This window comes from Brachyhypopomus gauderio, chromosome 3, assembly GCF_052324685.1.
Source record: "Brachyhypopomus gauderio isolate BG-103 chromosome 3, BGAUD_0.2, whole genome shotgun sequence".
Classification (NCBI taxonomy): domain Eukaryota; kingdom Metazoa; phylum Chordata; class Actinopteri; order Gymnotiformes; family Hypopomidae; genus Brachyhypopomus; species Brachyhypopomus gauderio.
The window spans coordinates 36,920,465-36,935,077 of record NC_135213.1 but is presented as its reverse complement, the minus strand read 5'-3'; the positions used below and the strand labels follow the sequence as shown (position 1 = coordinate 36,935,077).

Here is a 14,613-nt window from a genome sequence, read left to right as displayed (position 1 = left end):
TTGGCTTTTCTTCTTCTCTGCTCTCAACTCGAATGGTTTTAATGGGCACAGGGACATTAGCTCTTTATTTTTCTGTCTTCTAACAGCATTCAACCAGATGTGCCTCCATTCGAGAGGACAGGGTCGCTTTTGTAGACGCGTGCCGTAACTGGAAGCCGTAGGGAGGCATCTGATTGGCTGAGGTGTTGGGAGGCGGGTGTGTGTGATGGGAGCTGGAAGGATGGGGGTGAGGGGGCGGGGGGGAGGTGGATGCCTTCCCACAATGCATCTTCAAAGTGGCCCGCTCGGGCGCACCGTGTCGCCCGTCGTGCGAGAGCGTGCACGCGTGCTCAGGTCCTGCCTCTTCCTGCCCCGTCGTCCCTTAATCACCCGCAGCAGACAGGACGGATGAGCTTGGAGGGGCCTGGTGGGATGGCTTGTAATTAATTAGTGCCGACGCCGGCAAAACACCCAGCGTGAATGGAACTTTAAAGCCAATTGCAGCGATTACGGAGGCTAATAGTGTTAGGAGCTGAATGAACTGCGGCGTGGGCCCGGGAGGTGCCTCACAATGAGCACTCGTTTGCTTTTGACCCTCCCTTCAAATCAATCAAACGCATGATTAAAAGCGTCAGACCCAGAGAGCAGGATTTCTCCAAATTGAAAATAGCTGTTAATTGTTTTATTTGTCACATAGATCACAGCTCATAATGTGATTAATAGCAGTAGTGAGTAACCTCCTGGTTGTGGTGGAGTAGATAAGAGAAGGGACGCCAGTTAATGCATCTGAATAATGATTACGATCAGTGGGGCCGTGAGTTACAGCAAGTTACATGTGTTCTGTCCAAAAAGTTCTCACTCCTTCACTAACTGATGATGAGGATAATCTTCGTATGACTGTTCTTGGACCCTGACAGTATCCAGGCAGCCTGCCTCTATCAGCTGCCATTTCACCTTTAATAAGATGCTGGAAGAACCTTTCAAGTCGCTGCTCTCCTGAGAACGTTTGGTGACCCGTGTGGAGACCGTAAGCCTTTCAGACAAACGCGACAGACAGATCGTGTTGACTGTGAAGGGACGTCATGTCATGTGTGTATGCAGATAGAAATTCGATACAGAATTTAATTTCTAAAGGTCTTAGCATTGCAGTCTCACATGGTGGACCTGATTTTATTGCACGGACCAGTGTAAAAGATTTCTGCCATGGCACAGAAGTCAGAACTGATAATAACTGAGACAAGCTTCATTTCTGATTCATTAGTGATGCAGCTGTGTAAGTGGGGGTTGAGTGGGAGTTGATCCAGAAGACACGGTGCAAATGTATTTTGGCAGTGCGCATCGCTTTGTAATAGATTTTTAAAGCTGCCGTCTTTTTGGAAAGGGAGAAGCTGATATGAGGTGTGTTGGGATTTAAGGTGACAATAATGCGGCGGATGTCTCTACATTTGACACATTTCTGCATTTGGCAAACATTCTTATTATTGCAGAAAATTTGTTACCGGCACGTCGATCCTAGTCCCTTAAGCCGTGTGCGATATTGTCAGGGCGCTGAAATGGATTAAAGTAAATGCTTCAGGAAACTGGAGATCACACTGACAGATCAGGTGATCGACATCCTATACCGGCTGGGTCTTGTCTTCATTTCAGCATCATATTACCGAAGGCCACCAGGCAGCTGTCATGTAAAGGGCTATCAGACAAGACAGAACTGGCTTTCACCAGGACTCTGGGCCCATTACCAGACACTGCATTGCAAATGCTGTAGTTCGACCAATTAGCCCTGTGGCTTCGAGGGACGCCGCGGCATGGTCCATAAACGATGCTGCCGCGTAGATTTGGGGGGGGGGGGGTGTGAAAGCACCGCCTTTGGCCGCGTGCGAATCACAGGGTCCAATGACCCCTCGTGGTGTGGCATGTTGACTGAGCTGCCTACGCTCTGGAGACATCGCTGGTCTTCTGTCGTCCCCTGTACTGTCTCCGCGGGGTGGCGGGGAGAAGACTCAGCTCAGCACAAGGAGTGTCATGAAAGCAGACCGCGGGACTGTTCATCTGTCAGTCTAGAAGGCTTTTGGATAGGCAGGGTTGGGGGGGGGGCACAGGGATTTTTTTTTTTTGGCACGGATACTAGCCTGTGATTGGGTCGCTGCATTTCTGCCTATTTCGGTTAGCTCTGACTCATGGTATCCCTTGGTAACCAAACACACAAGAAGCCAATGAGGTTTTGGCTGGTCCCTCACCATGGTGGTGTAGGGGTGGGGTAAGTGGTGGATTGGTGGGGGTGGGGGGGATAAAGAGAACAACACAAACTGAGAAGAAATGGAAGGAGGGGGTTGGAGACAGGAAGCTGGAACAGTGTGCCAAACCAAATTACCATGCGAGAGGAGTGACTGTAATCTCCAGCGCCTTCTCCCTGTGTGTTTATCTGCTCCGGGTCCGACTCGACTCCCAGAGCTCTGGGCTTTGAGCGGCAGCCGGGCCGGCGTGATTTCAGCGCCCGTCTAGCCAAACTGCCCGGCGGCCTTGCCAGAGACATCGTTCTGTTCGCTGCAGATAGGAAGTCCTCGTTAGAAGGATGCGCGAGTCGTTTACGGCTGCCGTGATTTCTTACTACGCTCCTGGTGAGACATTGCATGTCAACCGTCTGACATGGTGCAGGACTGAGGGCCTCATCACAGCTAAAAAAAAAAAAAAAAAAACGCCCAAAACAAACAAACAAAAAAAAAACCACTGCGGCATCTCAACAGGCAGTCGAAGATGTACACGCGATTGTTGTTGATAAATAGGGCCTTTTAAATGTAATTCTCCGGGGTAATAGCCTGTGAGAGCTGCTGTTCTTTTTGTTTTGTTTTGTTTTTTTTTTTTTTTTTTGGATTATTAATTTCTCATCTGACACGTTGTGTTCTCCTCAGTACGCACTGTGTGTCACATCAGTGTCAGTGTATAAATTAAAAGGATATTGTTGGTAAGGGTAAAGGAACAACACGGGTGGGTAATAAGGAAGACTGCGACTCGCTTTGAAAAATCTGTTGTTATGCTTCTCTGGTCACTCTCTTCACACTGATACAGTTCTAATGGAGTTTGATTAATAGGCCTGACATCTTCGGTGCGGAGGTTATGCAATTCCTGTAATGTTGCCGTGGAGACGGGGGAGGGAGGAATATAATGCCATTTAGGCAAATTAAAGGGCGGCCAGGAGACTTTGGCTCGCTGCAGCTGAGACTGTATCCTGTGGGCCAGGAGAGACCGCAAATTCCTCCCAGGATTACAGGATTAAGAATTTGAAAGGTGATGCAGTTTCTCACAGATGGGGGAAATAAAAGGGACGAATCTGGTGGAGGGGTGAACCGCCGATAATGCGTGTCCCCTTTAATTAAAAGCTACTGATTGAATGATATTGGAGAGGATTATGCTGCAGGATGACTCCTGAAAAAAACAGACATATACGCACATGTACACACACACACACACACACACACACACACACACAACCCTTCCCACACACCCATCCTTGGACACTTTCCCATAGCATGCTGGGATATTTTATAATAACTGAGTGTGATTGCTCAGGCTGCATAGGGTAGATAAAAGTCTTGCCTGTGCTCTCTTGGGGGGGGGGGGGGGGGGATGAGTTGCTGTGTGCTGATTACAAATGTGAGGAAGGACAGAGAAAGTAGCTGCAGATAGTGCGAGAGGTTCAGAACTCAGGAAATACGGTTTTCCGTAGGTTTCCAGGTTGGCTGCCAAGTTGCCTGCGGTAATTTGACCTGTCAAAAGTAGCTGGTGTGGTAATTTCTTAAAAAATCAGCAAAGGGAAGGCTATAAGCCATTACTCATGAGCATTCGAGCATTCTTTTTTCTTTTCTTTTGCTTGTGACTGCACCCAAACTACTTTGTACTGTGCAAACAAAAGGATACTGGAAAGGATACAGTTGTGTTTGAGTGCTCTTTCTTCCCGTGTTTATATTGTTCCGCCCACTTTTGCGTGGTTATTAGGTGAAAATGCTTTCAGCCTTTCCAGCTTGTCATCTCTCAAAACTACTTACATAAACAGAAATCATTTCATTCCCACAAATGTCTCTCGACACTCTCACGTGCCTTATAGCAGAAGCCTTTTCATTTACTATGCGGGTATTCAAACACACCAGACACCAGGATACTAAATGATCCTCTCGTGTTGTAATTTGAGTCGCAGCGCAAGTGACGGCGCCAGAGATCTCAGCTCGCGATGTGCACCTTCACTTTATGAAAGACCCTTTGTGCCACTGCTTGGAGATGGAGAATGTAAGAGATACTTTTGGCTGGGAATGTTTTTTTTTTTTTTTTTGGTTTTTTTTTACTACCACAATTTTCATGCCTTTACAATTAACCCAAAATATCTGTGATGTAAAAAAGAAACCTTCCAGGAAACGTTGGCCATGAACGCCCCTCTACGTGTCGTGGGGAATACGTTTGTTGGGCAGCGTTTTGAAGGGATGCTGTGAAACTGTGAGAATGGAGGGACTCCAGATGTAAGCTCATCTGTAACCACAGCACAAGCTGCCTCCATCTCAGCTGCAGCACAGTCGAATGGGAGCTGACCTGTTGAAAAACAAGAGTGCGGTTAAGCTTCATCACCGCCTGTAGCTGTTGGCTTTGAAAACAGGATGGCTTTACAGAACATATCCTCATATCAAGATGCTGATCTTGCAATACCTTATTTCTAACAGACCAAACCGCAAAGTCTCGAGAGCTTGCACAACGGCACACAGTGTTTGTGTGATTTTCTTTAGGTGTGCCCCACTAACTGCAATAACTTGGCAGTAGTGCAGATGTTATCAATAACAACATAAAAGTTCTCTGGTGATGACTTTGGCTCTACAATGTGAATATTTCTGCACAAAACCGCAAAAAAAGACTACAGTAATGCCAACCAAAGTTTTGACTGCTGGCACATGTTGGCTGTTAATGACTTTAAAAACCTTTTCTTTAATAATAGTCTAAAGAAAATTAATTTTCAAAATGTCTGTATAATATGACATTTCTGCAAAATGTAAAGTTATGTTCTTGCAGAATTCAAGAATAGAATTCTTCTGTAGAATTGCAGAAGACATCAGCATAAAACTCGATGGATGTTGTTGTATACCAAATTGATTTTTTCCCCCTTGTTTTTCAGACCTACGAGAGGCCGTATAGACTTGTGGCTCAAAATGAAAACAACATGATGGATGTCCTCGGGGAGAGCGTGAGACCAAAGTACGAGCCCAAAAACAATGACGTTCACCCACTGGATTGGACAAAGCCAGTATTAAGAGAGGCAGTGTCCCTAGGGGACCACGGGAGAGATCCAGAATCAAAACAAGAATCAACATGTATTAACAAGAGCCTTCTGTCAGAGGTCAGCACCCCCTTCTCAAAGACACAGGTTAAAAAGGTCACGGAGGGTTCATCTGGAAGTCTGTTTGCCTCAGGAATGACTTGTCCAGGATCTGACTTTCAAGCTTCTTCTCCAGCTGATATAACACTGAGTCCACCAGCAGACTCCAGTCCGGTGATGCAGTGCTCTCTCAGCAAAGAGAGGGGCTTGCAGGAGGTCACCGAGCAAGTCTTTGGGAACATCAAACGGAAGTATGGAAGGAGGGATACTATGAGGACTCTGATTACCCATAATGCAGATGTGCCACGGGCCAAAAAGACTGATAGGGAAAGTGAGAAAGCAGCTCAAGACAATGCTAAGAATAAGCAACAGTGTAACACTGATAAAAGTGAGACTCAAAGAGAAGAGGCAGAAAAATCAATGAAGAAGATAGAGGATCTGACCAAGACGACGCTATGCTGTGTTCCACATCACACAGGTGAACCTAAAAACAGAAAGAAGAAGAACAGAAGATTAACCGAGGACAGTGTCTGTTTGGAGGACACAGAAACAACACAGACGGTGGAAATGAAAGACAAGCCTGATCAAAGTGCAGCGAAACCTAAAGTGTCAAACAAAATGGATCTAAGTAGCGCAAAGCAATTTGGAGTGGATCCGCGGAAGCTGGGGGACCAGTGCGTGGCGGCACTGGTGACTGTGGAGCTGTCTGAGAATAGACACAGGAATAACCCGGTTGGGAGACCACGATCAATGATTGATCCAGAGAAGCAACCAGATGGGAGGCAATCAAAGGTCAAGGATAGATGGTCTTATTTGAAATCCAAGAGCTCTGCTCCCCATAAAGACATTAATCCAGTGATGCCTGTCGAGGAGCCACCCTCTGCTTTTCCTATTACGCCATCCAGCCCACTTTACACCAACACAAACAGTCTGACAGTCATCACGCCCATCAAGAAAAAAAGGGGAAGGCCGAAAAAGCAGCCCCTGCTCACGGTGGAGACGATTCACGAAGGAACCGCAACTAGTCCCGTTAGCCCTATCGCCCAAGACTCGCTGAGCACTTCAAAGAGGAGGAGGAAGAAGCATCATTTGTCAAAATTGGTGCAGCTGGCCTTACATAAAACCCCTACTGCACAACAGTTGAAACTCAAGAAAACGAGAACAGACAAGAAAATGAAACTGGTTAAAATGCAAAGCATTTTGAATGAACTCTTGTCCTCTTCTAGCGCCGGCAATCTGACCCTGAAGTCCAACGTTCCAGTTTCCAGTGCCGTGTCAACAATCGAGGCCCGTCTCGGCAAGCAAATTAACGTCAGCAAGCGCGGGACTATTTACATAGGCAAAAAACGGGGGAGGAAGCCCAGGGCTGAGCTGCAGGCCCAGCAGGATGAGCACAAATCCAGTGATGAGCACTTGTTGCCTGTTTCGCGTCAGTTTGAGAACCTTCTAGTGCCTTCTAATCCATCACCCACAACCAGAATGCCTTCTCCCAGGGTCCTGCAGTCACTCTCCGCTCAGTCCTTAGCAGGTGGAATGGCACACCATGCCAGCACAGAAACCAGCCAGCACGACCTGAAGACCATGCCAAACCTACAGCCTGTTAGTGCATTGCCCACAAAAGCTCAGAAAAGCTTGCTCAGTAGCAACTGGAAGCTCTCTCCCCCAAGACTTATGGCCAACTCGCCTTCTCATCTCTCCGAAGTGGCGTCCATCAAAGAGGTCACCCTGTCTCCAGTAAGCGAGTCCCACAGTGAAGAGACAATCCCAAGCGACAGTGGAATTGGCACCGACAACAACAGCACATCGGACCAGGCCGAGAAGGGTCCAGCTTCTCGCAGGAGGTACTCCTTTGATCTCTGCAGTTTTGAGGCTGTGGAAGCTGCCGCGCTGGAAGCCATGAGTAAAGCCACCAGGGGGCGCTATCAGAAGCACGCAACGACGGCTGCTATGGAAAACTTCCTCACTCAAGAGAGCCTTAAGAAACAGAAACATCGGCGCAAGCGAAAGAGTCTCCCCAACAGGGATGACCTTCAATTCCTGGCTGACCTTGAGGAGCTCATCAGCAAGTTCCAGGTCTTCCGAATCTCTCACCGCAGCTACAAGTTCTACCACGAAAACGCTTACCCTAGTATTTTCCGCCTCAACTTTGACCACTACTACCCCACGCCCTGCTACCCCTACGACCCCGTACACTATCTTCGCAGGAGTTCCGAAAAGTCAAAGAGAAGGCGTGGCAGGCCAGCCAAATCAAATGAGCCAATAACAAAGATGCCTTTCATTCAAGGGTTTGGCTACCCAGTGCCCGGTGGCAATTACTATGCACCCTACGCGATGCCTTACACATCCATGCCTCTTGCCACAAGTATGATGAACATGGGCTATTTTGGGCAGTATCCCCCTCCTTTGTACCTGTCCCATGCACTCAGTCCTTCAGGCTCTCATCTCATGCGGCCACCGGTCCCACCATCAAAGTTCCACCCCGGCGGGCTGAGCGGCCTCTCCGCGGCCAGCCGACACAGGATGAAGGGCGTGCCCTGGGACATGGCCCCTCCCAGGATGGGCGACGCCCATCACCCTTCCGGCAGCTGCTTGGCAAGTGTGTGTCTTCACAAACGCAAACACAAACATAAGCACAGGCATAAGGAGGAACAGTGTCCGGTCCCGCAGAGGGAAGACCTGGGTGGCCTCTTCAGCGGCGCACTGCCTCTGGCTAAGCTGAAGGACAAACAGCGGACACAGCAAAGCACAGACGCTCAATCCAAGACCTCCCGGAACTACTTCGAAGTAGACACGCTCTCCTCGCTGTCCTTATCAGACTCGCAGCACTGTAAACGCGGTCGTGGGGAGTCTCTGAACAACTTCCTGAACATCTGCACCAGACAACCGCACGAAAGGCTGCAGGCTGGTCCAGACCGGCCACTGGACTTCAAGGGGCAGCTCCCAAGAGAAGAGGGCGCCGGCATCCGTAGCAGGAGGCACTGCTTGGAGGATTTTGCAACGTACAGCGAGCGGAGTGTGACGGCGTTCCAGAACGACCGAGAAGAGTGGGCAAAACAACGCGTGTATCCGCACGGCAGCGCGGCCATAGCAGGTCAGAAAATCTTGGCAGTTTCATTAGGCATGAAAATGAAAAACAGTCAAATATGTGAAGTGCAGAATATGCAGAAGGCAGGTCTTGTGGTGGGTCTCATAAAACGGTGTTCTGCACTGTTCTACAAAATGACAAACATGTTTACTTGAATGTTGTATGTACTCAGAACATCTGACTAGGCAAGTGTAATGCATGGATGGAGATGACTATAATTCACAAATTTCTCCTTCCTCCCTTTTCACCTCCATTGCTTGCCAATGGATTTCTTAGAGATATATTATTCACGCATTTTGATTTATTTTATACTGACATGCAATAAAAAAAAAACCCTCTCCCCATGTTAAAAGAGCTGGCCAGCAGCCAGTGGTTTAATGAATCCAGTCTACTCCAGTGGAGGGAAATTGCAAGCCCAAGGCTCAGTTAGATTACATTTTTTCTCCTTGGGGAAAAGAGGAAGATGAGTCACATACTGCCTAACGCATACTACCATCCACCTCTGAATTAACGCTACGCTTCAAAGACCCTGGATGTCGTAGTTAAACAGAGCTGCATGATACACACCATACTCATGTACATGTGGTTTGGTTTTAAAATGTGTTTTAGGGAAAGTATGTTTTGACAGAATAACTAATTATAACAGTTTATTATACCTTTTACGTCATGGTATGATTTGCCTCAAAATGAGTCACACCAAATGAAGCCTGGTTATTTTTATACACAAATTTATGTCTTTAGATCAACATTAATTTACAATTAATTTGACCCGTTTGCCACAACTTCATCACATTTCTGCGAATTGCTCAGGAAGGCTGCTGTTCATTGCGACTAGGGTGTATTTCTATCTCACGTTTTTCAGCCTAAATTAAAAGAATGATTGAAGGTTACCCAGTCATGGTACGTCAGTACCAGATTTATTCCTCATTATTCTTGGGTAAAGAGGTAATGCTCCTATTTCTAGTAATATTTATTACCAATAATATATTTCCTTCTTGATAACTTGATGAGCAAGACACAAGCACTAGAAATGGACTCGTATACGGTACAAACACAGTTCGTGAGTTGTTGCGGTTTTGATAGCTAGAGATTTCGGAAAGGAAAGAAGGTGGACATAGAAGTCTAAACATTTCCACGAGAAATATGACCCTTTTGGCAAAAGCTCTCGAAAGAAGCGTTAGCCAGCATCCCTTTCCACTCCGCACATATGGTGTGCATTGAGTTGCTGATGGGGTTCTCGTTCAGATCTTTCAGTACGCTAAAGCCTCTTTAGCTTTGGCCTGTTTGCCATTTTAACTTTATGCCTCTGATTTCCTTGGACAGGAATTAGGACTGTGCTAAGCAATTTCTAACAAGGCTTTATGTACACTTGGATACGCAATACACTTTTATACCCAGCTTATTTTTTAAGTCTATTTATGACATAGATTTCTTAGAAACACTGTTTACTACTGTGAATAGCTTTCTAATTCACTGTAGGCCAGAACTTCACTTGCCAGAGTAGTTGATGCCAAATGTTCCTCTTACCAATGGAAAACAGAAAATGCTCCCCCAGAGAAAGTGCTCTCTCTCTCTTTTCTCTTTTTTTACGTAACCATTTTGAAGTGTTTACCTTCAAACAGTGAAATTTTGTTACCGTGGTGATGGGAGGTGGGCCTCCACCAGTGTATGGAGGTGGGAGCTGTGGGGACAGAGTCAAGACGAAGCCATAAATTGGTTCCTCTAATGAAAACAGTGTGTGCAGGATGCAGGTAGAGGTTTCGGGGGATAAATGAGCTGCAACGCTTCCTTTGAAAACGAATGTCTTTTTCTTTCCCTCCCACCCCCCCTTTTCCTCTGCTCCCATGATTTGTTGCCGCTCAGAGAGTGTTTGCCGTGGCCTCCAGTGATAAAACAGGGCCAGAGTAAAGTGGGAGGGGCTTGCTGTTTAGACACTCCCACATATTATGTTTTTGAAACCGAATGAGTGGCTGTTGCAAACTGGTTTAGTGATCCAGAAAACAACATTTTAGCATTGAGATGATTTTTATATTATGTTTTTATCTAGGCTTTAGCATGTTTTATATTTGGACATAATGACCATTTGAGGTTTTGTTGACTCTAAAGCAAGTCTAAGAGTCTAAGAGGTGCTACTGTATGTATTTCTCTTGTATCAAGGAAATTAACAAGAACTTCTTCAATACCTTCTTCATTATTAAACAAGGTAACGATAGCTTTGCTGCTTTTTTCAGCATTTGGTAAGACAATTATTATTATTTTTCTTTATGTATACATCTGATCCTTGTGCTCGCTCTATAGGGAGAGTTTGAGGAGAAATTGATTGCACCCAGTCTCAGTCCAGCAAAGAATACTGCTAGTAAAATATCTTCCCCAGTCTTCCTACTTGTTTTCTCGGATACCTAACCAGATGGAGTGGCAATCAGCAAGAAGAACCAAAATGATCCAGTTCTCCAGAGACATGACGGGTGCGGGAGAGAGTGTTTTGATGCGGAACACACGTTTTCAGGCAGCTTCAGGCTGTCTGAACTCATTTCAGACGAGGCTGCCAGAAACTCAACATTTCCTCTGCTCCGGGCTTCCTTCCAGCTCTCTGACGCGGAGTGGAGGCAGTAAATTAATCACTGATGTATCTGAAGCCTCGTGGTTTATTACTCACACTTCCAGAGCCGTCCCCTCAACACGGAGGTGAACGCTGTCTGCGTGCATGGGACGCAGATAAGGGGGACAGTTCCGCGCGCAGTAATTAAACGCATGGATGTAGTTACGCATGAGTCAAGTGTTAAGTGCTCTGTAGCGCCATAATTCTTTCTCCTCTTGGGACGTTATTTGAGTGCGTCTTTGCCTCTGCTCGTTTAGATAGAAGCCAGTAATGAAATGGTAGTTTGAAGCCTTGTCGTGCTGTGATATATAGCAGTGCAGATCAGTATCAGTCTCAAATACACGGCAGTTATTCACACGTGTGCCAATGCAGATTACAGCCCTGGCACATTTAAATGCAGCATCATTAAAGACAGGATCAGGGTTTGCCTGGTTCAGTCTGTCTGGATATGGGTCATTTTCTGTTTGTAAGTGTGACTTATTTGTGATTGAGATTGCTTTATAAATACTGCTTTTGCAAAGCAAGATCAAACAAGCATCAGTTGGTTTCATCTATTCACTAATTGGCTGTCAAGACGTAGTATATGGGCTTCTGTTCCTTCTTCTCTGCCTTCCACACCATTTGACAGTGCACTCCATCACCATTTTATGGTTCTTAATCATCATAACGCGACTTCTGTTGTGCTTGTCATAAACAGATCTGAGCTCTTACAAGAAGATGTACAACTGCAAGGAGCTAGAGGAGGTGCACTGTGACGTGAGGAGGAGGCACACCTTCTCCAAGATCCTTACCAGCAAACGGAGCTTGGACCACGTCAACAAGATCCTCCGGGTCAAACGGCTCCAGCGGCAGGCGAAAACGGGCAACAACGTGGTGAAGCGGCGGCGTGGGCGGCCCCGGAAGCAGCCGCTCGCCCCGGACGAGGGCTTCCTGGCCCAAATGCCTGTGCTGGAAAAATGCGTGGACCTTCCCAGCAACCGGAGCCTCCAGGGTGGCCTAGTGCCCGCCCAGCTGGAGTTCTCCAACCACGACTCCATCGCAGACGCCATTGAGGCTGTGGTGCACCAGGCCCGAGTGCAGCCCAAGACTCAGCAGGAAGGCAAGCCCTGGCCCAAAGGTCAACCCGAGGACCAGCTTGAGCGGCCGGCGCGGCGGGGCAGAGGGGTCCGCAGAGAAGAAGCAGCTCTGACTGCTCATTAGAGAGAGATATTCACAACAGTGCACTGTGACTTCAACTTGCACTCCCATTTTGAATCTCTTCTTGTCTTTGAGTTCTCTCAGTTCGAGTTCGACAGCTGAACTTCATGGGCATTCTCTGAATATTCTGATAATGATTGTGGCCAAAGTGCCCCGGTTTTATTTTGCATATGCCATCACTGAATTTTTTTCCCCTCATGGATACATTGTTGCATTGAGCTTTTGCTTTTTCAAAGCCCATAACTCAAAGGATTTTGATACTGTGGCTTCAGCCATAATCTTACCAGCAAGCGTATATGAACTTTTAATATGGTACTGGGCACTTTGGGGGTTTCTCTGTCTTTTTGGTTCACAGTCAAAGCACAGTACTTAGGAAAAAGACCAGTGGAATAAAATTGGTCAAGAAAAGCATCTAAACACACAACCACACACACACACACACACGCACACACACACTTGCCTGCGCTCAGGTTTGTTCCGGGCATGAACTAACGGCAATACCTTTGAACGAGACCCTTCTTAAAACTGTCTTTGATGGCTATAGTTTGATTGTACATAGGAACATATTCTACAAACATTTCAAAGTGAAAGTATTTTAGATTTACTTGTACCGTCATCATATCAAATAGAAACTGTACAATATTCAAATAATGTTTTTAACCAAATACTAGAGATAGATGTGACATACAAAAGCTTGTGTTCAAACAAAAAAAAAAAACATACAGTATTTATTAGTGAAGTCATAACAAAAGTGGGTGCATCACAGATGGAAGGGTTGTATTAGACATCAGACAGCATGTAAAGTCAAATCTTCAAAAACATTAGCGATAGACATTACACTCCATCCATCATGTAAAACTTGTCTTCTTGCGTTTAAAACCAACACAGCACTTACGCCAGTCTTTTTTATCCTTATAGATTGGTCTACATATTACACAATGTCACAGTGACTATTTTTGTTTGAATAACCAACAATATCTGATAAATATTTTAGTAATATCAGTTAAATGGGGTGATTTCTCAGTCAGTTTCGTGAAAGATACAGAGTAACTGAGTTGCCTTTCCCAGAGTCTATTTGCAAACGTGCCTGCACTTGCTAGTAAAGTAATAATAGTATGATAATATACCTGTCAGTATTAGATGTCCACACAACCAAAGCTTCAGTCTAGCTGTATTTCACAGTATAAGTGGATGTTGGTTTAGGTGCTTGTAAATGGCATAAAAGATGGAATGTGTGGACCTGTAGAACGTCCTGCAAACAGGGCAGAACGCTGCATCGGAAAATACTGGGGATGTTCCATGAGGTTGGAGTCCCGAACCAGGCTTAAATGTACAGGTGTCCCGAGTGCTTCTAGAAGTGTACACTCAACTGGTTGTAATGCAGAAAGCTCTCCATTTGTGGTTTAGTTGTTTTCATATATGTGCCTTATGTTTATCAATAAGTCCATAACATTTCAGGTACAGAGAACTATGAATGGCAAGAAATCATGTTTAATGTACACATACAATATATACGTAATATAATACATATACATATGTTGTCATGAATGTACATATGCCTGCTGTATCTCCTGGTCAGTAGATCTGCCATAATTTAGTTGCGCAACAATCTGGAACCAGCAGATCTAATTGGTCTCTTTAAAGAGGATCCGGTCCTGAGGTTGTTTTTGGACTTGAGGTATTACAGTATTACTTTGAATCAGACTCACTCAAATCCTTTGCCCTCTGACGGATCTGCGTGAAAAGCAAAAATCTCACATCTAGCAAACAAGACCAAACCGAGCTTGTGACAATTCAAATGAAACCACCTATATGGTATGTCCAAACACACACTTTAGCACCACTCAAGGGTAATTATAACATGTATATCCTTATTTACTATGCATCAGGTTATACCTGCAAATTGACACACATGTAATGACTTTGTAAGAGTGACTTTTATAAGATTTCTCTCTTGGTTGAGTCCATTTGACAAAGTGGTCTTATTGAACATTTAAAATCAAAGGATCAAATGTAATAACCTGTAATCTTTATTATTATTATTGGTTTTGTTTTGTTTGCAAATGAGTGACTATCATTTCTTTGCAATTCTTGTAACTGCAGTGGGCAGAGAAATCCGCCCTCAGGCAGTTGAGCCTTAACCATTACATTCAGTTCAACAAAGTGACCCCTGTAAATAGCAGAATTCCTTATCTGTTCATGAACACCTGACCACGTGCACTAACTGTGCTCATTCTACTAGGAACTGCCTAAGAATTTTGTTGGAACGTGGGGAAGAGACCGTAGCCCACAGCCTGAGACTGTGAGGTTTCCGTTAACATTGCATTAGAATAAAACACCGTCAGATTGTGACTTATGGTGCACTGAAGCCAGTAGAAAGCATCCTTATTGGCTGGCAGG

The 14,613-nt window shown here is 45.6% G+C and overlaps 1 protein-coding gene and 1 long non-coding RNA gene across 3 annotated transcripts in view; one reads left to right on the top strand and one right to left on the bottom strand.

Moving 5' to 3' along the window:
* setbp1 (SET binding protein 1) overlaps nucleotides 1-12,981 on the top strand; it is a 39,698-nt gene extending 26,717 nt beyond the window's left edge. For both annotated transcript variants that reach the window (XM_076998020.1, XM_076998019.1), the window contains exons 4-5: nucleotides 5,132-8,423; nucleotides 11,714-12,981. In XM_076998020.1, coding sequence (XP_076854135.1) covers nucleotides 5,132-8,423; nucleotides 11,714-12,216 — 3,795 coding nt within the window. In that variant the 3' untranslated portion in view covers nucleotides 12,217-12,981. The remainder of the gene's footprint in view (nucleotides 1-5,131; nucleotides 8,424-11,713) is intronic.
* LOC143509372 (uncharacterized) overlaps nucleotides 4,400-14,613 on the bottom strand; it is a 29,938-nt gene continuing 19,724 nt past the window's right edge. Inside the window, exon 4 of the long non-coding RNA XR_013129647.1 lies at nucleotides 4,400-4,557. This is a non-coding gene — a long non-coding RNA (uncharacterized LOC143509372). The remainder of the gene's footprint in view (nucleotides 4,558-14,613) is intronic.